Consider the following 27,938-nt stretch of genomic DNA (forward strand, 5'->3'; position numbering starts at 1 on the left):
GTATGGCTCTAATTCCTGTTTCAAACCAAAGCACTGACATTCTGACGATATTCCTTTCAGCAATGACTTTTTGTTCAGGGAACCAGGATTGATTTGAGTTGCTTTGCCCTGATAAGAAAAGAACAAGGCAGTTTTAATGTAACATTCTTTCAAGGACATTCAGTGCAGATTTTCTGTTATAACTTGTAACAGAATTTGCAAGACCTCAATGCACAAGCTTAAATGAGTCATGAAGAAGAGTTTTTGATAGTCACAGAGAAAAATTGATAGCAATTTACATTTCTGACTTGCTTAGCTTAGCAGCATAAGATTACCTTTGGAAATATCTCTCTGGTTTAGGCAGAGAGAGGCTGGATTCACATATCACACTGAAGCATGGCATGGCATGGCTACATCTCACATTGGCTGGGTTCACACAACACCCATCTTATTAATCAAGGTTTATAAGTTGAAGTGGTTGGGTTCACAAAATGTCTGATGTGGTTTGCTGGTTGGGACTGGATATCTGTTTTTTTATTCTTGCCCATTATTTTTTATGTTAACCAATCACTTATTCTAGGAAGCAGCAGCCATATAAATTGATAAATGGATGAAGCAAAAGGAAAGGATTTTTCTTGTTAAAGAAAATCAAACAGACCATATTTGGCTTAGCATGATATACAGATTAAGAGTGGCACCGAATCAGAAGAGCTGTAGCTCAGTGGAATAGTGTGGGTGCTCCGCCTGTAGAAGAAGCCAGGTTTATTCCTTGGCTCTTCTGGATATTTGTGGTAAGCGCTTCTATTTTAAAACTTTTGCAAGTAGAAGCAGCAGCATTGCCAGCTCAGCCAAAGGGTGTCAGGTTTGCAAAGGTTTGCGTAGACGATATGGAGGGATGAGCAAATCATTCAACACAGCCTAGAACAGCTGGAAAAAGATTCTGATGATGACTGCTGAGTAAGATACTTGAAAAATGATAACTGCATCTTTCAGATTTATATTGTCTACCCTCCAGAAAGTAGACTCTGAATGATTTATTATTCTCACAGGCCTTCCACTAATATTCATTCCCAGACTTTCAGAGTGTTGAGGCGTCCTCCCTGTAAGTAGACCTCGGTTTTGCCATATTTCAAAACTGACCTATTTAAGAGGGTTTCAACATTACTTCTTCATCGCCTTTGTTGTTGTTGTTGTTGTTTAAAAAAACTTATGGTTTAAAATTTGGGGAAGTGGATCCTCCATCTCAGGATTCAGTAGCCCTGCTACTAAACTCCCAGCTTTACCATTCTTCTGAGAGTTTGAACCCTCAGCTTTACCATTCTCAAGCCATGCTGTCTTCCATTAGTACCCTGGAATGTAAGATGACACCTACGTCATGAAAGTGGCATTTTATGCTGAAGGCTCTAACTGAATAACACAGTATAGCATTTGAGAGTGTTGAAGGTGTTTGAACCTGGTTTTAATTTGGATAATCTGTTCCTAAGAAGCCCAAGCCAACATTTACTATTACATTGTGTTTCCTTTTAGCACGCGGGGCTATGTATACGTATACACACCCCTGTTTGTGCTTATTGCAGGAAATGTTTTTCTTAAAAAAAATATACTCGCTTAGATCTTAGATGAACTAAGATTTGTAATGTCAGTGAACAGAATATGTGGTGTATTCCAGGTGCAGCTTTAAGTTTGGATCTTGCGGCCAGCCCTACCGTTGGGTGAACTGTGTCAGGCAGAATGAGATGGCTGCCTGAGGCAGCAGATTTTCAGCTTGGGAGAGAAGGCAGCAAATGTTTAAACTGCTATGTTAGTTTACCATTAATGCTCTTGGCTCATTGGGGGAATGGCCTGAGATTATATCTCCCTGCCCTAAACCCTGAATGGTCAGAGAAAAATATTTCTATTGCTCTCTGTCAGTGCATGCAGTTAAATATTAAGTCTTTTTTCTCTCTCTCATTAGAAAAAATATCTGTTAAGGACAGAAAGATGAAAGAAATAGCGTGCGTTGATATGTTGATGGAATTGCTGAGTTTTGTAAATAAGCCCATATTTTTAAAATTTGGAAGCACCCTTGTTTCAGTTTAACTCCTACTTCCCCCCCCCCAGAAGAAAACAATTGGGGAGATATAAGAAATTTGAATGAATGAATGGTGACACACAACAACTCTCTCTCCTTTTGATCTGTGGCTTTTAAAAATATGGTTTAAACTTGGCTAGCCAGCTGTTCCCTCATGCTGTTGTTGCTTTGAGCCACAGAAAGTAAAAGAGGAAGCTGGGTTCTGCCCAACCTGAGATTGTTTCTTCCCCCCCCCCCCCTATCTCCGTTTGTAGCGCCACCTTGGTCTGCCATCCAGTCCCAGCCAGATTTGCAGAGGTGAGTTGCTCTCCTTCCCCCTGTTCTCTCAGTGTTAATTGTGTGCCAAGACATCTGCTTAAGATGAAGGATACTGGGCGGTGAATGGCAGCAGCAGCAAAACTCTAAAAGGTGCCGCTTTGGGTCTTTAGTCTCTTGCTGCATGCCCTCCTAAACTAGTTAGCTCCACTCAGCTGCATTGTAGAAAGCTGTCCTGCTTCTTGACTTGAAACACAATTCAGCTGTTAATGGGGGGCACATTTTTATTTAATGAAAGGAGACTGTCCACCTGGTTTGCTTTAGGTAGCAAATGCTTTGTCAGTTTGTCTGCTGTTTCTTATTCCTCCTTAGCTGCTTTTCCATGGGGAACCGGTAACAAAGGCTTAAGGCTTCCTGTGGGCAGAATGGGGCAACTCGTCACGGCCAAGTCGCCATGGCCTTCTTGCCACGGCCAACTCACCGCAACCATCTTTCTGCAGCCAACTTGCCACGGACAACTTGCTGCGGTCAACTTGCTGCAGGACAACTCGTCATGAGGTGATTCCACATGGGATAACAACGCGATAAATGTTATCCGCCATTGTTTCTTCTACATTATTTCCATTGACAAAAATGGAAACAATGTAGAAGAAACAGTGGCAGATAACATTATGTTGATTTGTCCCACATGGATTGTCTCATGGTGAGTTGTCCCACAGTGAGATGGCCACGGCAACATAGGGTTGCCGCAACAAGATGGCCAGGGTGAGTTGGTCATGGCGAGTTGGCTGTGATGAGATGGCCTCAATGAGTTGACTGTGGTGAGTTGTCCTAGACCAGGGGTAGGCAACCTCGGCTCTTTAATGACCCATGGACTTCAACTCCCAGAATTCCTGAGCCAGCCAAGCTGGCTTAGGAATTCTGGGAGTTGAAGTCCATGAGTCATAAAAGAGTCGAGGTTGCCTACCCCTATCCTAGACCCTCCTGTGGAAAATATCTGCTATTCTGCTAGAATAGTGTGGGATGTCCTGTTAGGAAATGTTGATGGCTTCCTTGTATCAAGCCAGGTGTATTAGCCATGGTGACGCAGTGGTTAGAATGCAGTACTACAGGCTACTTCTGCTGACTGCCGGCTGCCTGCAGTTTGGCAGTTCGATTCTCAAGGTTGACTCAGCCTTCCACCTTTCCGAGATTGGAAAAATGAGGACCCAAATTGTTGGGGGCAACAGGCCGACTCTGTAAATCACTTAAAGAAAGCTGTAAAGCACTGTGAAGTGGTATATAAGTCTAGGTGCTATTGCTATTAGGGTGAAGGTTTATAATTGGGGAAGTAGGTGGGAAATTCATACAAGCTTTATGTTGAAAGTGACAGAGGCTAGATCAGGAATGGGAATCTAGGATGAACATGTACCAACACCTTTTCTTGCTAAAGATTATGCTTTGGATTTGAGTTAGCAAACCCCTGAATTATGGAAGTGTGAGGGGTTTTTTTCTTTAAAAAAAAGTTATAATAAATGTACAACAGTCCAAGAGTTTAAATTAATTTTCTTCACAATTAATAGCAAAACATAAAAAAAGCCACAATTTCTCTCTACCTCCCACTGGTGATATCACAGTGTCTTTCTTATATCCCAAGAGATTCCTGGCAATTGAAAGAAATGGCTAGAAATAAAAAGTTAAAAAAATAAAGGGCACCTCATCCCTGTGATAGATTATGAGATTCTTCAGGTATTTTCACATGTATTAATCTCTTTCTTCCTCCTCCGGTTTGCAGCACAGTCTCTGCTTACAGCCTTTGTAGTCAGACACCTGCATTCATCAGAATTGAGGATAATGGTAAGTTGTAAAGACTCATATACAAGAAAATGGGAGACTATTCGTGTTGTAGCTGCTCTAGGACTAGAAGTCCTAGCTGTTGGAATAGATGGCCTTTTGAAAATCTTTTGTGAAGCAGAGCAAGGATACAGGTCAGAATGTACCTTTGGGAATCCACTGAACCGCATTGTGACTACCTAATTTCCCTTACAAACATTGTCTATTTTCAGAAAGTGTTCCCAGTTATGAAAACGAAGGTGAGTAGCAGCACAATCGATATTCTTTTTCTTTTCCCCTTCCCACAATCTTTGCCTCACTTTTCTTGAGTCTTTTTGATCTAGATTTGGGCGCAGTACGCATGGCCCTTCTTTGGATTCTGGAAGCTTCTTTATAGTTTCAGTGGGGTTTCATTTTCAAGGTGAGGAGGGAGGTAGAACTCATTTATATCTAAAGAGGAGCATCTAATCTTTTGGGGCTTTGTCTTCCCAGAACCACCTTGCATCACTGATGATGATGAAAATTATATTCCTGGCTACATGTAAGTCTTTGGAAAGGATGGGAGTCAGGGGGAAAGCATATTTAGGTCAATATAGTGTTATTTTAGACTCTGAATAATTTAGTCTTCTATCATTCCCAGTTTGTGCAGAGAGTAGCCAAGGAATGTAACTATAATTACAGGTAGTCCCCAACCTACAAGGGTTTGTTTAGCGATTGTCTGAACTTACAACAGCACTGAAAAAAAGTGACTAGGAATGTTTTTCACACTTATGACCGATGCAGCATCCCCATGGTCACATGATCAAAATTCAGATGCTTGGCAATCAATTCTTATTTGTGATGGTTGCAGTGTCCCAGAGTCATGTGATCCCCTTTTGCGACCACCTCACGAGCAAAGTCAAATCTGAAACCAGATTCCTTTTAACAAACATGTTGCTAACTTAACTGCAGTGATTCACTTAACAACTGTGGCAAGGAAGGTTGTAAAACGGGGCAAAACTCACTTAAAAATGGTCTCACTTAACAACAGAAAATATCGGGCTCAATTGTGGTCGTAAGTTGAGCACTCCCTGTATAGCATTGTAGTTGTATTGTGATGGTTCTCCTTCTCTGAAATGCTCTCCCTAGCCTGGAAGATGCTACCATTGTATGCTTTAGGCACCTGGGTGAAGAAATGACACTCTGTGTGTGAAACCTACTGGATAGTTTTCTGCCTAAATGTGTATATATGTGTATGTGTGCATGTAATTCTGAAATTTAATACATAGTTGTTTCCTTTGTCTGCATCTGAACATTTTAGAGGTTTTACAATACAGAGGGTAAAAATGATACCAAGTTGTTTGAATGTAGGAATATAGGAGCCTTGGTGGAGCGGTGGGCTAATGCCTCCTTAAGTAACACCAGCTGCCTGCAATTAGTGCAGGTTCAAGTCCCACCAGGCTCAAGGTTGACTCAGCCTTCCATCCTTCTGAGGTAGGTAAAATGAGGACCCAGATTGTGAAGTTGGATTAAAAACTGTGGTTCATAGATACGGTATATGGGATGAATCACAGCACTTGATTCCTTAAAGTATCTGTTTTGTATTTATGGAAGTTCTTGGTTCCATACTTGGGATTCCTGGATTATTACTATTTTTTCATTTATGACATTCCTTGCCATTTGTTCACAGCCAATTTAATAACTGTTTCTTAGTAATTTAAGAGAGGTAATACAAAAAAGGGAAAGAATGAGCAGTAGAAATAGAGACCAATTCCAATTTATAACCTAATGAAGGCAGTTGTGGGTGAGGAATAGCAATATTGATTCGTTGCTTCATTCTGTTCTTACTGGGTCTTGCTTGCCCTCAACAGAGAGGTGTTGCCTGATGTTCCAATCACAGAACAGAGAAATAAGGATCATGCCTCTTCTGGTAAGTTGGCAACTAGGAGGATTCTTTTGTCCCTCCTGGTCATGGCCTCTTTAGTGTTGTTGGATTAAGTTGCCTTTTTTTGCCTTTGGGTTCCTCATGCTGGTCTCACATGGTTTCTTGATCCGCATGACATTAGAATTGGAAAGAGAGGAACCTCCAGACCCAGCAAGATTTAAGAAGAACTAAGGGGGGAAAACCCTTAGAAGCAGGGCTTTTTTTGTCATAGAACGCTCAGAACAGAGTTCCGGCACCTTTTTTTTTTGGATGGAACCTTGTAGGATAGGCAAGGTGGGTTGTATGACATGTGTGAGTTCCGGCACCTTTTTCTTTTACAAAAAAAGCACTGCTTAGAAGAAAAGGAAGTTGAAGAAGAAAACAGTCTAGCCAAACGCACATACATTCCTGCCATGTTGTATGAGACTCTTTTTTTAAAAAAATACATATTTCTTTAAGGAATTCAGACATTCTGTTTAGGGCAGGGGTAGGCAACCTCGGCTGTTTTATGACTCATGGACTTCAACTCCCAGAATTCCTGAGTTAGCAAAGCTGACTCAGGAATTCTGGGAGTTGAAGTCCATGAGTCATAAAAGAGCCGAGGTTGCCTACCCCTGGTTTAGGGCAATACAATTTTTTTTTCTTTTGGATTGTTGAGCATTTCAGAAGTAAAACCTCACACAATACTTGCAACAATCCACATCGTACTTGAGACAACAGTTTTCTCCTCAGAGATGGGGCTGTTTTGCCCTGGAAATTTAAAATTACTTTTCTGATTTACCCTCAACAGTAGATGCGGCTTCCATTACGATGATAGGAAATGTAGGAAATCCAGGTGCAATTGTTAAGATTTTGTAGCCTCTGTAAAAATACAATCCTGTAAAAAATATCACAGAGTATTTGTAAATATTGGAAAGAAAACATTTTTTAAGATCAACCATTTTCTGTGGTTGTCAAAGAAACCACATTAGAAGCTGAGATGTCTTCCCAGGTTCTATGAAGAGAAGGGCATCCCCTCATCACCGATCTGTTTCTGCGGGATGAGAGTCAAAATTTTTCCCTTCTAACAATTTGGAATATTTTTAGCAACTAGCATGGGTGCTTCAGATCGGTGCTGATCAATTCACAAGTAAATCCTACCATGTTTTGAGGTGTATGCCTAGATAAGAACAGCTAGAACTCAACTTACAACTGGTCAATTAGCAATTGTTCAAAGTCACAATGGACACCTCAAAAGCTATTTATTTATTTATTTTATTTATTTTAATTCCATTTATATCCCGCCCTTCTCCGAAGACTCAGGGCGGCTTACAAACTTAGCAGTAGCCTTCATTCTATGTATATGCCTGCTTATTAGGGCTTTCACACACACACCCCAAGCGGCATTATTACAAAGTCAGCTTAATTGCCCCCAACAATCTGGGTCCTCATTTTACCTGCCTCGGAAGGATGGAAGGCTGAGTCAACCTTTACAACCCAGTTTCAAAGTTACAATGGTCACATGCACTCCCCCCCCCAGTCATGTGGTCATATTTTGGATGCTCAGCACCCGGCTCATTTGCAGTATTCTAGGGTCACAAGGCCGCAATTTTGATGTAGTTTGCTGGTTTCCTATCTTTACTTCCCATTTCTAACAAAAAATGCCTATTGGGTAAATGGATTTGCTTAACAAGTCACATGGTGATTCACTTAATAACTGCAACAACATACGACCATAATTCCAGGCTCAGTTATGGTCACAAGTCAAAGACCACCTGCATACAGAAGATTGCAATATTTTATGTGTTTAAAACTTAGGTTTTTCTGGAAAAAAAAAGATTATTTTGTAATTACTCTATTAATTCACTATCTTAATTTAATTGTTAACAACCCTGAGTACAGGTAGTCCTCAGCTTACAACAATAGAGCCCAAAATTTCTGTTGTTAAGTGAGACATTTGTTAAGTGAGTTTTTCCCCATTTTACGACTTTTGCCACAGTTGTTAAATGAATCAGCCGCAGTTGATAGGTCAGTAACATAGTTGTTAAGTGAATCTGGCTTCCTCATTGACTTTGCTTGTGAGAAGGTTGCAAAAGGTAATGGGACATAGCCCTTGGGACATAGCAAGAGTCTTAAATATGAACCAGTTGCCAAGCATCTGAATTTTAATCACATGATCATGAGGATGCTGCAAAGGTCGTAACTGTGAAAAACAGTCATAAGTCACATTTATCAGTGCCATTGTAACTTTGAACAGTCACTAAATGAACTGCTGTAAGTCAAGGACTACTTGTAATATGTATTGCTTCATTCTTTTTAAACATGCTTCCCTTCACCTATTTTTTTTTTCTCTAGAGTCCATAATGGACCAATATGAAAATGTGCCAGAATCTCATCGGCATTCACTCGGTAAGTGGAAGAAATGGTGGTGGAGTTGAGTTTAGAAGATGGTTTGGTTGGCATATAGTGGAACAAAGCAAGTTACAATGACATTCTCATCTATGAAGGAGCAAATACTGTCCTATAGCTTTAAAAATAGTTCTGCAAGGCTCTATAACTTCCAGATATATTGGAAACGTATTTGTTTTTATTTTATTTATGAATTTTTTTTAAAACCGCCCAATAGCTGAAGGCTTCAGGCATTTTATAACAAAACACATTAAAAGATTCATTATAATAATAATAATAATTATTAATAATTACAAATAAATCATTCATTTATAGCAGTACTACTAGATTCTGTATCAGCTTTGTTCCTTATGCCATCCGTCTTGTAAATTCGCAGGATTCTTTTTTCCCTGTCAAGTATATGCATACATTTGAACTAGACTGTGATGTTTCTCTGCGTCATATATGTATGTGTATGTGGTTATACGCATAATGGTATTATTTTTTTTGAGAGCTGAATGCAATGACATTTTATTTTTAATGTATGCTGATTAGTGTATATTTAAAGTTTTCTTTAAATTCTATTGTATTTTGAAAAAAGAACATATAGAATAAATGTGGTGGTTTATAAATAAAATGCAAAATGAAAACATACAAGGTAGGCAGCAAAATGGCATTCATTCAGAGTTTTTTAAAAAATACAAATTTAAAAACCAATGAAAACCCCCCTGGGCAAATAGATCTTTGCCTGATGCCAAAATGATGCGAATGTCACCCCAACTGGGATTCGTTAGGACAGAATTCCATATGTGGGATGCCACTATAGAAAAAGCTCTCCCATTGTAAACATTGATGAAGAAGAAACAAAGGAAAAAATAAAACCCATGTTACATTTGCAAGGATTCATTTATATATAAACACACACATTTTAAAATATTATTTTATTTTATTTTTTATTTTTATTACATTTATATCCCGCCCTTCTCCGAAGACTCAGGGCGGCTTACAAGCTTAGCAGTAGCCTTCATTCTATGTATATGCCTGCTTGTTAGGGCTTTCACACACACCCCAAGCGGCATTATTACAAAGTCAGCTTATTGCCCCCAACAATCTGGGTCCTCATTTTACCTACCTCGGAAGGATGGAAGGCTGAGTCAACCTTGAGCCTGGTGGGATGCGAACCTGCACTAATTGCAGGCAGCTGGTGTTACTTAAGGAGGCATTAGCCCACTGCTCCACCAAGATTCTGTGGTGAATCTCACAGAAATCTCATAGAAATCTCAATTTAAATAGAGATACTGTAAATTTCATAGGGAAAGCAGATTCTAAATTTTTGTCCCATCATCTGCCTCCCAGGTCTTTTGAATTGTAATTACCATAATTTCTAGGCACTAAACTAGACATGTCAAACTCGCGACGTCACCTGACATCGCGCGACGTATCGGAACTTTCCCCCCCCCCCACTGCTGGCAATGGGGTGGGCGCAGTTTCCTCGTGGCACGTCTGGCCCGTGGGCCGGCAGTTTGACACCCCGGCACTAAATTATTATGTTGGCTCTGAACCTAGCCAGTAGTGGTTTATTCAATAACCCACAGCTGAAAGAAACCCTGACTCAGTCTGAATGTGTGAGACCAGTCACTGTTGGAAAGGTATTTTTGTTTTCCTCCTGATTGATTCCTGTTTTATTTTGGTTACCCCCTCCAAGCCTTTCTAAGTAATCACATAGGTGTAAGGCAGGAGTGGCTCAGTGGGTTAGGACGCTGAGCTTGTCGATCAGAAGGTCAGCAGTTTGGCGGGTCGAATCCCGAGTGCCGTGTAGCAGAGTGAGCGCCTGTTACTCGTCCCAGCTTCTGCCAACCTAGCAGTTTGAAAGCACGTAAAAATGCAAGTAGAAAAATAGGGACCACTACGGTGGGAAGGTAACAGCGTTCCGTGCGCCTTTGGCATCTAGTCATGCCAGCCACATGACCACGGAGACATCCTCGGAAAAGCACTGGCTCTTCGGCTTTGAAATGGAGATGAGCACCGGCCCCTAGAGTTGGAAATGACTAGCATGCATGTGCGGGGGAACCTTTACCTTTACCTTTTAAGGCAGGAGCAATTAATAAAAGGGAAAAGAACCCAAAACATTTCTCAAATGAGCTATAGTTACTTGGTCAGCAAGATTTATTCTACTTTTTTTTTCAGCAAATCATGCTGGTTAGACCAACACTAGGGAAGGCTGTGGTCCTCTACTGACATTGACATGGGATTTAATGTCACTTTTTTTTTCATTTTTCCTTTCTCCTGCAAAGGTGAATACGTGAATGTACTAGAGCCAACAGCGATCATACTAGATCCTTCTTTTGGTGAGTGAGGGAAGCTGAAAGGAGGATGGGCAAGGGAAGACCTCCTTATTCTCAGCAGTGCATTCATTTCCTTTGGCCTATCGGTAAAAAAACAGCCCTTTTTAGCTCCAGAATCGCATGCCATCCTGAATGGAGGGCTGGAGAGGGTGTCTTACTCCTATCCAGGCAAATGAGCAGCATCCCTTGAGCCTTTTCCTCCAAGTGGCTTCAAAACAGCTATGGGCGCTAGAAAAGGAAAATAAAAGTCCTTCCTTATTTGTCAGTCCCCTGTTGAATTACATTGCAGCTGCTATTGGTGTTTGGGATGGCTCTACTTCTACGGCCATAATAGCAGAGTTTTCTCAGGGGCTTCTATGCTAGAGACAGCTCTATGATTATCAGGCTTTACAGAAATGGTCTTTTGTTGATTGTAACATTAAGTCAGGAGAAAGGGATAAGTCACCGCGACTGGCAGAAGTAAATGACCTGGAAGACCACTTGTGGCCTTGGGGTAGGAGTTGTTGACTTCTGGTTTAGTCTCTCATTAACCAGTTATCCCCCAAGATCGATCGATCTATCTATCTATCTATCTATCTATCTATCTATCTATCTATCTATCTATCTATCTATCTATCTATCTATCTATCTATCTATCTATCTATCTATCTATCTTATGGAATCAGTTGCCGGTTGAGCTCCGGACGGCGCCTGACCTTCGCTCCTTCCGACGCGATCTGAAGACCTATTTATTTGAACAAGCCGGCCTGGCTTGATGGGGGATGTGTTGGGGTTTTTATTGCGTTTTTTTACACTATTATTTATTGTTTTAGCTCGGGCTTGTATTTAATTCTCTTTTAACTTTTGTACTTTGTATTTTATATGTGCCCTGTTCACCGCCCTGAGTCCTTCGGGAGAAGGGCGGTATACAAATATAATAAACAACTTAAACTTAAACTTAAACTTAAACTTAAACTTAAACTTATCTATCTATCTATCTATCTATCTATCTATCTATCTATCTATCTATCTATCTATCTATCTATCTATCTATCTATCTATCTATCTATCTATCTATGTACACACTTTAACACACGTTATTGTTTCTCAAGTTCCAGCAGTTGGCACTAGTGATCGGGAGAGTGAAGATGATGTTCCAGACTATGAGAATATCTGTTTTGGACTTTGAGCTATCCAGACCCCGGGAAGGGGATTGGGGTAAATAAGATTTGAATTGTGATAGCAGATAATGGTGTGCACTAATCCCAGCATTGCCTTTGTTGTGGCAACACCAAATCAATTTGGCTGATCTTGAAGAAGCTGATCATGATTGGACTAGGTATACACCAGGGGTAGGCAACCTCGGCTCTTTTATGACTCATGGACTTCAACTCCCAGAATTCCTCAGTCAGCTGACTGAGGAATTCTGGGAGTTGAATTCCATGAGTCATAAAAGAGCCGAGGTTGCCTACCTCTGGTATACACCATCCCAGAGTTGTGGTCATCAGAAGGAACACCTTGAAAGTCACTAAGAAAATACTGTAGATGTGTCTGAATAGTTAACAGAAGTTGAGCAAATTTACAAGAACATTATTTTTTTAAACTAAGCAGCCTAGATTTGTCCCAAATAGCAAGCTGGGCAGTGTGTGTAAAGCCTGTGATGTCTGTTGCTGAAAAGGCTGCAAATCCCACTGTACGCAGCCTAAACTATCATTTTCTTTTTTTTTTCTTCCTTCTAGGTTGAAAGGAGGATTTCTAAGGATCAGTTTTGCACTGGTGCATCTATTTATCTTTGTGAAGGATGGATCACCACCAAGGACACTTTCTCCTGAACAACTTCCAGTTTTGCCATAACCTGTTTTTTTCTCCCTTGCACTTTGGATGACACATCCTGAGAATTTCTCCCAATTATCAGTAGCAGTATTTTGATGGACCTTTCCCAAAGCAATTCAATTTTGCAGTTTAAGTGTTGTTGACTAATAAAGAACCAAGAATTCCACCATCATTTCTACTTGAGGGATAATTGATCCAGGGAACAGAGAGAAGCCTGGATTGGTCTACTAGATGTCAGCTGAGCAAATGAGTCTTGGTGATTAAGCGGTGCAGAAGAATGAGCCCCTTAAACATTAGTTCCATAAAAAATGAAGTATTCTGTGCCGTTTTTTTTCCTTAGAGGGTAGTGTTATTAATTATGTAGATGTGACAACAATGAGACATACAGTGTGTCATATAATGTTTGCTTTATTTCTAAATACACATATAGCTGCACCCTCTGGATAATAGTCCATTGAGCCCAGTAATTGTGTACTGGGAAGGACATACCGTACACTTAAACATCAATTTTCACATCTTTGCAACCTTGGTAGAATTGAACCTGTCTTTGTCCAGGCAATGGAAGTATTGAAAGAAGAAGTATATGTAATTGGATTTGTCTTTACAGTACAAGAAAGTTAAGTACCTCTTTATTCCTGAGCTATGATCCCATTTCAGTAGGAGGCTTGGAAAGCTTAGCTAATTTGGTCTAAGGGAGGGGTAGGCAACCTCGGCTCTTTTATGACTCATGGACTTCAACTCCCAGAATTCCTGAGTCAGATGCTGACTCAGGAATTCTGGGAGTTGAAGTCCATGAGTCATAAAAGAGCTGAGGTTGCCTACCCCTGGTCTAAGGCAATGATCCCCAGCCTTTTGGCACCTGGGACCACTTCTGTGGAGAGAGGTTTTTTTCCATGGACCAGAGGGGGTATGGTTTTGTATGCTGCCTGCATCCTGCAGATGGCCCTTGTTTTGTGGCCCAGTGTCTGGCATGCCTTGGACCAGTGCCTGTCCACAGACCGGGGGTTGGGGACCCCTGGTCTAGGATTCGTATAAAGTGAAAGATGAAGCTAAAAAAAGAGTGCCTTTTGAGAGACTAGCTCATCGTAATAAACTATAATGTAGTCCATATCTTTGGGCATAGCGTATTATGCCCAAATGCAACAATTGTGCTGTATTAAGTATTAAACTGTAGTAAGTAAGTCAATCTCCTATTTTTTATGTCAGCATCATATATTATTAGTGGTGCTCATGAGGCTGGTGAATCCTTGGGCAAATGTCCCATTGGGGGCCCCCGTACGTATTTTTGGGAGTTTCATACTTACCAATTTCTCTTCCTGGTTGCTCCCTCAAATTCTGGACCAACTCTTTCTTCCATTCCAGCATCTTTGCTGTTCTTTCTCTCCCCTTCGCGAGATAATGACCCTGGCATCTTTTTTTTTCTCCTTCCCTTTAACTCCCTGACTAGTTTGGCTAATGGATTGTTATAATTAATATTATAATTAAGTAGATCTCTAGTCTTAACATGCAGCATTAATTCTTGAATGCTCCATGGCATTTGACAAACTCTGAGGATGATTCAGAGCATTTATTTCCACCTCCCCCGGACCCCAATGCCTTGGCTATTCAAGTGCCCTGAACAAACCAGATCAAATGTCGAAAGCATTTGAAACAACTTGGAGCAAACCTTCCGGAGCTTGCCAGAGAGATTCCCACAAAATGTTCTAATGCTGTTTCCCAATAACCCTTGCCCTAACTATTTTTACACCGACTCAAACTTAGATTGGATTCAAAGCCATTTATCTGCCTGTCTCCATTCCATTAAAGGGAAACTGCGGACACTATAGTTCTGTGACAGGATTTCAGTAGCTAATAAATCATTAGCTATACCAGAAATCCAGATTGGAGTCCCAACTAGGATTCAGAATGTGCATCGCCATGCTTTTTAAAAACGGTCTCACAGTGTTTGCACACATCCAGGAGAGTACATCCTCGATTTATGACCATAATTGGGACTAGAATTTCTGTTGGCTAAGCGAGGCGGTTGTTAAAGGAACCATGTTATGACAGTGAATTCCTGCAGTTCATTAAGTAAATCATGCAATTGTTAAGTGAATCCGGTTTCCTGGAACACTACATCCTTGACTTATGACCTATTTCTGTTGCTAAGCAAAGCAGTTGTTAAAGGAATCATGCCCAATGTTATGACCTTTTTTACCACAGTGAATCCCCGCAGTTGTTAAGCGAATCATGCAATTATTAAGCGGATCTGGTTTCCCCCATTGACTTTCCTTGTCAAGAGTCAGCTGGGAAGGTCACAAATTGTGACCCCAAGACTGCGGATGCTGCAAACATTGTAAATACTGGTTGCCAAGCATCCAAATTTTGATTAGATGACCATGGGGATGCTGCGACAGACACACTGTAAGTGTGAGGACTAGTCGTCACTTTTTTCAGTGGTGGTGTAACTTCAAATGGTCACTAAATGAATGGTTGTAGGTCAAACCATGGGGAGCTGTCATTTTTCAAGAATAGTTTGCAAAGCTGTGCAAAGTTGGGGTTCAAAGGGCAAAATGCAATTCAGAGCATTACATCTGTCAACTGTCCTTATGCCAAATACATCTATTTCTGGGATTGCATGTTAGCTGAAAAGGGCAGCCATTTAAGACTTGGAAAAGACTCAGCGGCTTTAAAGGGCTAGGGCAGGGGTAGGCAACCTTGGCTCTTTTATGACTCGTGGACTTCAACTCCCAGAATTTCTGAGGCAGCATGGCTCAGCTTGGAAACCTCTCCCTTTCTTCTCAGCATGGCTGGCTCAGGAATTCTGGGAGTTGAAGTCCACGAGTCATAAAAGAGCCAAGGTTGCCTTCCCCTGTGACTAGTGCTACATACAGGCTACACTGAATAATTACAGTAATTCTTTGCTCTGTGGATGAGGATCACTGCATACCCCTACAGATTATTTCTGTAAATCTACTGTTCCCATACTGTTATTGGCCTATGACAGTACCCTATGATAGAGTACTATTAAGCCAGGTTTTTTCACAGTTAAATTATGTACATACATTTTGCATACTGGATGTGATGAATGTATTTGCATACTAACATGCTGGCTGAGGAATACTCAGCTTAACATTTTAAAGTTGCTGTCCTTGAGAAACATTGGCAATTTTTAAGACTTGTGGACACCAACTGCCAGAATTCCTCAGCCAGCCATGCATGGGAGTTGAAGTCCAAAAGTCTTAAAAGTTGCCAAGTTTGGAGACCCCTGTGTAGAGAGACTGAACTAGCACCCTTATAACAGGAGTTGTCAGGGATCTAAACTGCGATGGGACAAAGAAGTTGACTGTATTTGAAGCAGGTGATTGCCCTGAATATTGGGCAAGCGGGATGGATATTGCGTGCTGCCCACCAATTGTCCTTTTAACACTTGATTCAACAATTCATAAGACAGAAAACATCATTTGCATTATACCAGGGGTCTTCAAACTTGGCCCTTTTATGACGTGTGGACTTCAACTCCCAGAATTCCTCAGCCAGGCATGAGGAATTAAAGGGCCAAGTTTGAAGACCCCTGCATTATACTGAGGCTGTATCTCAGATGTTTGGGGCTACAACTTGTTATTGTGGTACTAGCTGGTCCAACACAGCAATTGCAGACCAAAGCATTTATAATGCATCAAATGGAGAAACACTGCAGCTGCTCAGTGGCAAGAGGTAAATGACCTGCCAGAGAGCAAGCCTTTTTCCTATTACATCTCAAATTTCAGAGCAGAATTTTTAGGCTGGGATTGGGAAACAAACAATTGTAAGATTCTACACTAGACACAACAGATTGTGAACAATGCTGGCACTGAAGACTGAAAAACAATTATATGCTGAGGCAGAAGAGACTGCCTACAAAATTGTACCCAACCCCCTTACTGTAAATCTTAACAGTGTTTACTCTAAGCTGAGACAAGTCAACACGCTTTGCCCAGATGTAGTCTGCAACTTTTTGAGTTGGAGCATTGAGTGAGATGTGCCATTTTGACTGGTTTAATAAACCATTGTTAAACAGACTGGCTAAGTGGGTGGAGTTTGGAACCAGCCAATTCTTTCTGTGGCTGAATACTATGTAAGTCACAACTGGCTGGGTTGCATAATATTGTTGTTGTTAGCTGTGAAGTCGTGTCCGACCCATCGCGACCCTAAGGACAACTTTTCTCCAGGCCTTCCTGTCCTCTACCATCTTCTGGAGTCCATTTAAGCTCACGCCTACTGCTTCAGTGACTCCATCTATCCACCTCATTCTCTGTCGTCCCCTTCTTCTATTGCCCCCAATCTTTCCCAGCATTAGGCTCTTCTCCAGTGAGTCCTTCCTTCTCATTAGGTGGCCAAAGTATAATATGCTACATCATAAATTATGGATGGCAAATCACAATGGCTGGGTTTGGGCAACATGTAACCCTAAAACAAAACAACAAATGATGGCCTAATGCAGAGGTCTTCAAACTCGGCCCTTTTATGACTCGTGGACTTCAACTCCCAGAATTCCTCAGCCAGCATGCCTGACTGAGGAATTCTGGGAGTTGAAGTCCACGAGTCATAAAAAGGCCGAGTTTGAAGACCCCTGGCCTAATGTATTGTTTCCAGTGGACCTCTATGTTAAGAATAGAGTGAATAGACTAGGACAGGGGTAGGCAACCTTGGCTCTTTTATGACTGGTGGACTTCAACACCCAGAATTCCTGAGCCAGCTGTGCTGGCTCAGGAATTCTGGGAGTTGAAGTCCACCAGTCATAAAAGAGCCAAGGTTGCTTACCCCTGGACTAGGAGCAGGCAGTATCCTTTAAAACTCAACCAACCAAAACGGTTAGGGTTAGTTGTGAATGCTCCAACACGGGAAGTTTTTAAGAAGAGACTGGACAGCCCTTTGTCTGAAGAGGTATAGGGTTTTCTGCCTGAGCAGGGGGTTGGATTAGATGACCTCCCAGGTCCCTTCCAACTCTGCTATTCTGTTCCATTCCATTCCATTCCAATCTCAGCAAGCCGCTGCCACTTCGGATCGTCCCATTGCTCCCAGAGGGCGGGGGGGGAGGGGCGGCCAGGCCCAACGCGGCTGCGGGCGGGGGGGGAGAGACGGAGCGGATTTGCAGAGTCTTTCGTTTTAAAGTCCTCCCACTGGACAAGTAGCGCCTGGCGAGTGGTTTTCTTTTTGTTTGTTTCCAAAGTCGGACGGACGAAGACGGAGCGGTCGCCCCCCCTGCCTTCTCCGCAGTCATGGAAGGCTCGTAAGCGGTTTCTCGCACCCCCTCCCCCGCCCTCTCCTTCGCCTATCAATAATCAATAAACGTGCAAATCGACTTGATTCCCGTGGCTTGCTTAGTAATCCGGAGGGCAATTGCTTTAAGAGCAGGTCGTCTGCCCGGTCCTCCCTTTTTTTTTTTTAACATTCTCACTTGGTTCCTCTGCTTCCGTTTCCTTTTTTTTTTGCAACGCGTTTCTTTCGGATGCGTTAGGAGAAAGGTCGTGAGAATCCGCTCACGGCTAACATCGCGGCTCTCAGACCGCAGCAATACCACTAGCTCAGGGGTAGGCAACCTCGGCTCTTTTATTGACTCATGGACTTCAACTCCCAGAATTCCTGAGTCAGAATTCTGGGAGTTGAAGTCCATGAGTCAATAAAAGAGCCGAGGTTGCCTACCCCTGCACTAGCTTCAAATACTGTAGCTTTTTCCGGGGGGGGGGGGTTTGCAGTAACTTTCTTGCTTAGGGAGCTTGCTACCATAATAGATGTAATACAGCGGCATCTCAATAATAGCCGTCTTAAGCCTTTGAAAGTGGCGCTGTACATCAGTCGAATGGAGCTCCTTTTGAACTCCATGCTGTTCACGTTTACTCTAAAGCAGGGGTGTCAAACTGCCGGCCCGCAGGCCGGAGCGTCACGAAAAAACCGTGCCCATCCCATTGCCGGCAATGGGAAAAAGTTCCGATACGTCGCGCGACGTCACGTGACGTGGCGAGTTTGACATGTCTGCTCTAACGTCTCCCTTAAATTGAGCTCGCCTGCTGATGGTTTGATGGGTTGCACCCCTGGGCAGAAGTATCACAATGTGGTTTTGCTGTTACAGGACCTTGTTTTTAGACCAGGGCTTTTCAACCTTTTCACCCACTGTACCACTTTTAGGATATGGCAACATCCGAGTACCACCAGTCGCCTAGCAAGGGGTCAAAAACGTAATCACCAAAAAAAAAGGAAAAAAAGTGATAAAGTACAGGTAGTCCTCAACTTACAACAGTTCGCTTAGTGACTGTTTGAAGTTACAATGGCACTGAAAAAAATGCCCCCCAAGCCACAGCCGAGCAAGACACCTGCCTGCCTGCCCACTCATTGTTGTGAGCATTTCTGTTGAGGATTGGCAGTGGGGGTGGGGTGGGGGGGAATTTGGTTTTTATTCCTCCCCCTATCTGCTGGGTGGTTGCAGCAGGTTTTGGTCACTTCACACGACCCTGGGACACTGTGACCGTCATAAACATGAATCAGTTGCCAAGCATCTGAATGTAAATCACAAGACCCTGGAGATACTGCAACATTCCAGCTGATCGGCGCTTCTTCTGGGCTCTGGAGAAGCGCCGGGATCAGCACCGAGCTCCAGCTGGAGCCTGGTGCTGATCTGGCGCTTCTGCTGAGCCCTGACAGCCCTGCAGCTCCAGCCATCTCTTGCTCAGGCTTGTGCGGTGCTGCCACCAGTTCAGCTCATTCCCCTCCCCTGCTACCACTTTTCTTGGATGGCCGCATACCAACTGCCAGGTGCCAATGTACCAGAGGTGGTACCTGTACCACTGGTTGAAAAAGCCCTGATTTAGAGGGTGTTTTTATGAAACTTTCAGAGATCGACCATAACATTAGTTAGTTAGATTCTTCCTGGAAAGTTACTACAGATAGCCCTTGACTTAGAGCCATTTGTTTAGCGACTGTTCAAAGTTACAGTGGCAGTGAAAAAAGTGACTTACAACCAGCCTTTGCAATTACAACTTTCCTGCAATTACGTGATCAAAATTTGGATTTTTGGCAACTACTATGTATTCACAATGGTTGCAACATCCCTGGGGTCATGTGAACACTATTTGTGATCTTCCAAGCCAGCTTCTCCCAAGCAAGTCAATGGCGGAAGCTGGATTCATTTAACAGCCCTGTGATTCACATAACAACAGCAGTGATTCACTGAACCATGGTAAAAAAAAATCATAAAATTGGACGCAATTCATTTAACTACTGCCTTGAGTAGCAACAGAAATTCTGGTCCCAGTTGTGGTTGTATGTCAATAACTACTTGAACTCCTCAGAGAAATAGCACACTTTCACTTGTATAGCGACTTTTCCATTTTTATTACTCTGATCTGTGACTGTTAATAAAATGACAGTCAGGTGAAGTGGCCACTGAAATTACAACCCAGCATCCTTTTCATGTAAATTATACTTTTTATTTTTGTCCATGCGAATTTCAGGTTAACCCTGGTGCAATCTTGCTTCATACTGGGTTCAAAATATTAATTCCACTAAATGTGCACCTTCCGAAGGACTGGCCAGTTTTAGTTGGAGAAACAGGATCTGATATGCCACTTAATATGCAAATAGATCCTAGGGAATTAGTACAAGTTGCAGATTTCAGAAGAATATTTTTAACATGTTCCGATATTTTGCAACACATGCATGGGAAAGTTTTACAGTGTGTGTGTGTGTGGGGGTGCTTGCCTTGAGTAATATTTCTTTCCACCATCCCCCTGTAGCTACCGCGCTCCTTCCCAAGAAGCCTATCGTGCAGCCATGGTGCTTTCTGGAGCTGGTGATGCCCTTGGATATCGCAACCAGCGCTGGGAATACTGTACTTCGGGGCCCCAGATCCACCAAGAGCTCCAGGAAATGGGGGGACTTGACAAGATCCATGTAGCCCTCCCTGATTGGCCAGTCAGTGATGACACTGTGCTGCACCTGGCGACTGCTGAGGCCTTGGCCACAGGTGAGTGGTTGGAAGCCCACAAGGAAAAGGGATCCTTCAGATCTCTGCATAGTGCGCCTAGTGCGCCAGTTGCGCCCCTTTTTGGACCGAGATGCCCTATGCACGGTTACCCACGCCCTCGTCACTTCTCGTTTGGATTACTGCAATGCTCTTTACATGGGGCTGCCCTTGAAGTGCACCCGGAGGCTTCAACTGGTGCAGAATGCGGCCGCGCAGGTGCTTATGGGAGTATCTCAGTACTCCCATGTTACACCACTCCTGCGTGAGCTGCATTGGCTTCCAGTTGCCCTCCGGGTGCGATTCAAGGTGCTGGTTATAACCTTTAAAGCCCTATATGGCTTAGGCCCGGGGTACTTGCAAGACCACTTGCTGCCATTGTCAACCTCCCATCGCCCAGTTCGCTCCCACAGATTCGGCCTCCTCAGGGTGCCGTCGGCCAGGCAATGCCGGCTGGCAACCCCCAGGGGGAGAGCCTTCTCTGTGGGCGCGCCAACCCTCTGGAATGAATTGCCCCCAGAGCTGCGGACGACCCCTGACCTTTGGTCCTTCCGCCGTGACCTGAAGACGTGGTTGTTCCAACAAGCGGGCCTGGACTGACTACGATTTTTAATTAGGCTTTTTACTGGTTTTTAAATTGTCATATAATTATTGTATTTATTGTTTAACTCTTTAAAATTTTCTATTTTATGTTTTTAATTTTTATTGTTGTGCGCCGCCCTGAGTCCTTAGAGAGAAGGGCGGCACATAAATTTAATAAAATAAATAAAATAAATATAGAAGTTTTGATTGGTGATAAACTGCATCAACAGAAGCCCTATGCAGAGCAGAAGGACAAGAGCAAAGTAAATTCTAGTCTCAAATTTAAAAATAAAAATTGTTCGCTTGTGTTTCCCATCTTTTTTGCATAGGGAAGACCGGAGAGGCCTTGTTCCAGGAGCTGGCAAGATGCTACGTAGAGGCTATGAAAGATATGGAGGGGAGAAAACCTGGGCCCACCAGTATTCTGGGTAACACTCCATTGGGGCAGTTTTTCTGCATTGGGGGGGGGCATGGTTTTTTGCACTGCCTGGATCCCTTGCATGTGTGGATGGGGCTTCGCTTGCTTCTGCAGCCCAGTTGGTTCCTGGCAGGCCACGGCCCAATGCTGGTCCGTGCCCTGTGGGTTGGGGATCCCTGATCCAAACCATAAATCACACATTCATTTTTTTAAAAAAAAATTATACAAAAAGTCGTAAGAGGCTTCCATAATCAAAGAAGAAAAAAGATTTTGCTGTATGTTGTTTACTTTCAGTTTCAGGAAGGAAAAAAAAACAGTTAAAAAATAATCAAGTTTCTTTAGCTATACGCAAATCTTCCATTTTAGATCACAAACCTTATTGTTTTGTTCTGTAAACAAATACAACGTCCAGGACAAAGGATGTCTAACCAAAAATCCAAGGTCATTTGGCCAGTAAACATTTCAATGTGCTATTATTTTTTTCCCCCACCTGCTTCTAGGAACATCTCAGTTACGTCCAGGGGAGCCAGGTGGATATCGCATTCCCTTCAATCCTAACGCAACCGGTTGTGGTGCAGCTATGAGATCCATGTGCATTGGGCTTAGGTAATACATGATGGGGAAGGAAATAAGGGCAAAGCAGGAACAGCAGAATGATCAAAGGTCAACACCAGATCATCCTGATTCCCAACCAATCTCTCTTCCAAGGTATCCTCACCCCTCTGATCTCAACACCTTGATCCAAGTCAGCATAGAAAGTGGAAGAATGACACATCACCACCCCACAGGTAAAGGGATATATGGAGTCATTTTTGTATGACTGACTGATCTTGAGGCTTAAGGAATGGGAGAGAAAAAAAAACATTATGCTTATGTTGGGTAGCTTTTTCTACAGTACAGAAAAATTGTCCTGGGGCTGGGCCTTCAGTAGTGATACAGGTTGAACAGGATGTGATGACAGAGTCTGAAGCAGTAAAATTGGCTTTTTTTAATGTGTTGTTGGAGTTTTCTGAGATTTGGGGTCGCTAAACACGAGTGGTTGTTATTAGATTGATGACATCACAATTACTGTACAGTATATATTTGCCCTAGAAGGGACGCGGTGGCTCAGTGGGTTAGGACGCTGAGCTTGTCGATCAGAAGGTCGGCAGTTTGGCGGGTCGAATCCCGAGTGCTGCATAACAGAGGGAGCGCCTGTTACTTGTCCCAGCTTCTGCCAACCTAGCAGTTCGAAAGCACGTAAAAATGCAAGTAGAAAAATAGGGACAACTACGGTGGGAAGGTAACAGCGTTCCATGCGCCTTTGGTGTCTACTCATGCCGGCCACATGACCACAGAGACGTCCTTGGACAAGTGCTGGCTCTTTGGCTTTGAAACGGAGATGAGCACCGGCCCCTAGAGTTGGAAACGACTAGCACGCATGTGCGGGGGAACCTTTACCTTTTTATATATTTGCCCTATCTATCTTCCTTGATGTAATCTGAATGGGATTTCTAAAATAAATAGGGCTAAACCACTTTCCCCAAAATTTTTACTAGAAAAATTCTGTTTGAACCTGCTGCTAATATGTAAAGTCCTAGGAAGACCAGACAATTTCTATGTGAATCATCTTTTAGAGATTCAAAACCCTTCTTCTCTTGTGCAGTAGACAAACTCTGTGTTGCCACGATGAAAATAAGGCATAATTGGTCTCAGGAATAAGTGCTTCTCTTTTATTCATCAATTCAGCTTTCAATCAATCAGTTTTTGTTAACAATCACAGACCAGAATTATCAATTCAGCTTTATTATATCTTAGTTTTCTTGTTTTAGGCAATATATAGTTGTTCTGTACCAGCCTGCTACCGCCCCTGCAGAAAAGGCAGGGACAACCCCTTTTACAAGAAGGCAAGAGGCTGGAATCACGCCTGCCAAATTTATTGCTACAAAAACAAATAGAACAAGACACGAACCAAGAAACAGGAGCTTTTCAAGCGGTTGCCTTCAGCAAACCAGCCCTCCCACGCATTCCCCCTTAAATACAGTTCAGGGCGTGGCTTCTGTCTGCCTCCTTCCGAGGAGCCCCATTGCCTTCCTCTGTTTACTCCTGATTGACTGCCTCCTGCGTCGGGTGTCCTTGAACAGGGCCAGCTGTGGGTCATCTTCATCCACACTGTCAGGCTCACACAGCTGGGACTGCGTCGTGACCAGATGAGAGGGGCCTGGCTGAGGGCTCTCATCAAGCTGTCCAACCCCCTCAGCAAGCTCTTCAACACCCCCCTCCTCCTCCTCCTCTGAGTCGTCCGACCCAACTGCCGAACCCACAGGCTGACCCTGAATCACAACAATAGTTTACTTCATAGATTGTAATATTTTAGATGTACACTTGCACTAACATACCAGCATAGAGGTAAAGTAAAGGTAAAGGTTCCCCTGCACATGCGTGCTAGTCGTTTCCGACTCTAGGGGCCGGTTCTCATCTCCGTTTCAAAGCCGAAGAGCCAGCACTTGTCCGAGGACGTCTCCGTGGTCATGTGGCCGGCATGACTAGACACCAAAGGCGCACGGAACGCTGTTACCTTCCCACCGTAGTGGTCCCTATTTTTCTACTTGCATTTTTACGTGCTTTCAAACTGCTAGGTTGGCAGAAGCTGGGACAAGTAACAGGCGCTCACTGTGTTACGCGGCACTCGGGATTCGACCCGCCAAACTGCTGACTTTCTGATCGATAATTTCTATGAAATTTCTTGTCCTATGAAAATCCTTTGGGGATGAGCTTAGCTATATTGTCTGTTTCCTTTTCTCTCCTTAACATTTTGGTGCTAGGAATTTTTGTGAAACATCACAACATGACCATTGTCAAAGCCAACATGCTCTTATCCATGTGGTCACTAGAAGCAGAAAACAATTTGATAGCACATAATCAGTCATAATAATTTATGTTTACCCTTTTATTATAGAGACTCTTGTTATATTCATACTTTTATCTCACCCATTTGATTTTACTTTTGTGTTGCATGCTTGGCTGGTCACTGACTGAATAAAGTTGTTATACAGGCCTTACCTTTGGAAGCTTGGGCTAAATTTCAGTAATTGAGTCAAATTTAATTTGTAGAAAGACTGAGAAGGAAAAAAAAGTGGGGGGACTATAGAGTCTTGAAAGACTCATCCTTTCTCTACTTCCTCCATGTAGGCTATCTGGGATCTCTGGCTTCGGCCCTCTTCACTGCTTACGCTGTCCAGGGGCTGCCCCTTCAGCTCTGGGGACCTGGGTTGCTGAAGGCTTTGCCCCTTGCCCTGGAGTACATCCAGGCTACTGGGGTTGAGACTGAAGCCAATATAGCAGCTTGGACCTATTTCCAAGAGAAGTGGGAATGGTAAGTAGTTGGTACAAGAAAAGGGAACAAGGAAGGCAGGGCTCTTGATTACAGCTGGAAACAATAGAAGCGGAGATAGGCAGTTCAGAAATGTGATATATCAGTGATTGTGAACCTTTTAGAGACCGAGTGCCCAAACTGCAACCCAAAACCCACTTATGTATCGTCGGGTGGGCGTGGCCCATTGGCTGGATGTGGCCCATTGGGTGGGCGTGGCACATTGGGTGGGCGTGGCTGCGGTGGTAACGGCAGACTGGGTGGGACTAAGAGGTTCAATCAATCAATTCCAACTTTGTGAGATCTTTATTTTTCCTGTGAGAACTTGAAATTGATTGACTGGTTGAACCTTTGTTTTTTGCACACGGTGGCGGAGGCCTACAGCGAAAAGGTTTTATAAAACCCAGCTGAAGGCCTAGGACTGGGGCGACGGCGTGTGTGGCCACAGAGAGGGTTCTGCGTGCCACCTGTGTCGCGTGTGCCATAGGTTCGCCACCACGGTGATAGATGATAGAGAGAGAGAGATGTGAGAGAAATAGGTGAGAGAGAGAGAGAGAGGGAGAGGGAGAGATGAAATTTGAAGAACAATTTTTTTCAGGATCTACTTTCCCAATTTGAGGGATTCTCTGGGGCTATTCTACCTGGTGCTCAGGGTGGGAGAAATCTCATCTAGTTTCCTGATTTGCAAGGTTTTTCAGGATTCTTATGTTCCTTCTGCTCCTATTTAACATCAGCTTGTAGTTGCTGGGTAAGGTTATCTACCAGCAAAGGGTCAAAGTTGATGAGTGTGTTAATAATAACATATTAACGTCTTTACCCTGAGCCAAGCAGGTGACACATTGTGTGTTCACTGCTGTGAGTTATTTATAAAACTAATAAAGGCAGCATATAAATAAGACCATCTAGGAGCAACTATTAGACCAGAATATGATGGCGTGGGAAGTTACCAATGCATTATAGTAAGCCCATATATCACCACAAGCTTCACTAGCTTCCTATAAGCTTTCAGGTACAATTCAAAGTGCTGGTTAACAATTACAAATCCTTTCTAAACCCTGTCTGCAGTTGTCTCTGCCCATGAGGTCCAGCAAGGTGGGTATGTGTCCTTCTAGGAAACAAAGTCATTAAATGGGCCCCAGGGACTGTCCCTTCTCTGTCCCAACAACACCTTCTCTGTGGAACAGCATATATTCCTCCCCAAAATCCAGATGTCTCTGAACCTGTTAGCCTTTCCACATCTGTTTTAACCAGAAGTTAAAAGAGTCTACCTGGGAATGATTTGAGGATTATGTCTATGGAGATTCTCAGTTATCCAGGTCATGGTTGTCCAAAAGTGTTTTTTCAAAAGGCAAGTGGACTTTGTTTTTTCCTTGAAGGTGTTTCACTTCTCATCCAAGAAGCTTCTTGGATGAGAAGCAAAATATTGTCAAGGAAAAAACAAAGTCCGGTTGCCTTTTGAAAAAACACTTTTGGGAGGATCGGATTATATTTGCTGTTCATTCTATATGGTGCTGGGGGGTTTTCCTTTTGTTTACTTGGTTTTTTAGCCCTATGCCATCCTCCCAGAATCCCTATTTGTGAGCTGGACAGCCATTTAACTAGAATACATAAATGTAACTAAAACATCCCACATTTAGGTACCTCTCAGAACGAGGTCTCAGCGATGGTCGGGGCCCAGTTCGATTTCCTCCTGCCTACGGTCCTGCTGAGCGGGATGTCGTCTACAAAACCTTCAGCCTGGATGGGTGGGCTGGGCGGAGTGGTCACGATGCCCCCATGATTGCCTACGATGCCCTCCTGGGCGCTGGGAGCAGCTGGGAGCAGCTCTGCGGATGGTCCATGTTCCATGGTGGTGAGTGACTATCTCCCTTGTAAAATGCTTGATCCTAAAACTAGCTGACATTGTGCTCACACATACACATCGCAGATGTTAGGAGTCTTTATTATGGTTTCCAAGCCTGAATTAGCATTCCCTTGTGCCAGCACCAGCTCAGTCCCAATGAGTTCCACAGGCTACTCTCAAGAAGTCAACCCTAATCCTCAAGGCAAAGGCAAGTCCAGTCCACTAGGCAAAAAGCAAGCTTCTAAGGCAGGGGTAGGCAACCTCGGCTCTTTTATGACTCATGGACTTCAACTCCCAGAATTCCTGAGTCAGCATAGCTGACTCAGGAATTCTGGGAGTTGAAGTCCATGAGTCATAAAAGAGCCGAGGTTGCCTACCCCTGCTCTAAGGCAAAGGCAAATCCACAAGACAATGCAAGTCCACAGGAAAAGGCAAGTCCCCAAGGCAAAGGCAAAGCAAAGGCAAATCCACAGGGCAAGGGCAAAGGCAAGAACACCCAGCAAGGAAATGGACACATTGTTCTGATCATCATTTCACTCCCCTTACTGAGCTGAATAACTGCTTGCTGGTGCTGCTCATTAAGAGGGGCGAGGCTGCCTCCTCATGAGTAACCTAGCTGACCTTCTTTGTGCCTGCCTCCTCTCAGCTCTGCGTGCTCTTGGATCTGGAAGAGAAGGTAGTTCTTCTTCATCTCCACCAACCAATTGCAGCCGGGTGCCCTCTACACCTCAAACCTCTAGGCTTCCCAGCTGCAGCTGTGTCTCTCCTGTCTCTACCTCAGCCAGCTGCTCAGCCAGTTGTTTTCCTGTGCTTAGCCTTTCCACTCCTGGCTCATAGCTCTTGGCTGCTGGCTCATCTTTCTCCAAACTAGCATCTGGAGAGGCATCTGGGGAGTCATTGCAGCCACTCATAAATCTTTTTTTTTCTGTATGTTGCTCTTGTCCTCCAGGAGACAGTGACTCCACAGGGGTCATCGCGGCTTGCTGCTGGGGCCTTATGTATGGTATCCGAAATATCCCATCTGGAAATCACATGGAACTGGAATATCGAGACAGGATGGTCTCTGCGGCCGACTCTCTCCATCGCCTGGCTTGGGAGCAGGGGTCTATTTGAGAAGCCATTCCCATGGATAACATCCTCAATTCCTGGGAAGGCATAAGTTGAAAACTTGCAATAGATTGAAAACTGATGCTTTCAAAATAAATTGAAGCTGTATTCTCC

The 27,938-nt window shown here is 43.3% G+C and overlaps 2 protein-coding genes across 2 annotated transcripts; both read left to right on the forward strand.

Annotated features, from left to right (window-relative positions):
• Nucleotides 1-910: 910 nt before the first annotated feature.
• LAT (linker for activation of T cells) lies at nucleotides 911-12,716 on the forward strand. Its single transcript, XM_081344778.1, has 11 exons — nucleotides 911-936; nucleotides 1,029-1,081; nucleotides 2,305-2,347; nucleotides 4,080-4,141; nucleotides 4,351-4,377; nucleotides 4,610-4,658; nucleotides 5,968-6,026; nucleotides 8,355-8,408; nucleotides 10,682-10,735; nucleotides 11,824-11,929; nucleotides 12,451-12,716. The coding sequence occupies exons 1-10, from the start codon at nucleotides 923-925 to the stop codon at nucleotides 11,898-11,900; spliced, it is 492 nt and encodes a 163-aa protein (XP_081200904.1). The 5' UTR covers nucleotides 911-922; the 3' UTR covers nucleotides 11,901-11,929; nucleotides 12,451-12,716.
• Nucleotides 12,717-17,701: 4,985 nt separating this feature from the next.
• On the forward strand, nucleotides 17,702-27,921 carry LOC308677070 (ADP-ribosylhydrolase ARH1-like). Its single transcript, XM_081343230.1, has 8 exons — nucleotides 17,702-17,795; nucleotides 20,296-20,525; nucleotides 21,434-21,532; nucleotides 22,023-22,128; nucleotides 22,231-22,310; nucleotides 24,694-24,877; nucleotides 26,512-26,726; nucleotides 27,667-27,921. Exons 1-8 carry the CDS (start codon nucleotides 17,785-17,787, stop codon nucleotides 27,828-27,830), a joined length of 1,089 nt encoding a protein of 362 aa, XP_081199356.1. The 5' UTR covers nucleotides 17,702-17,784; the 3' UTR covers nucleotides 27,831-27,921.
• The last annotated feature ends 17 nt before the right edge of the window (nucleotides 27,922-27,938 follow it).

The sequence above is a fragment of the Vipera berus genome (assembly GCF_964194415.1).
Source record: "Vipera berus genome assembly, chromosome: Z".
Lineage (NCBI taxonomy): Eukaryota > Metazoa > Chordata > Lepidosauria > Squamata > Viperidae > Vipera > Vipera berus.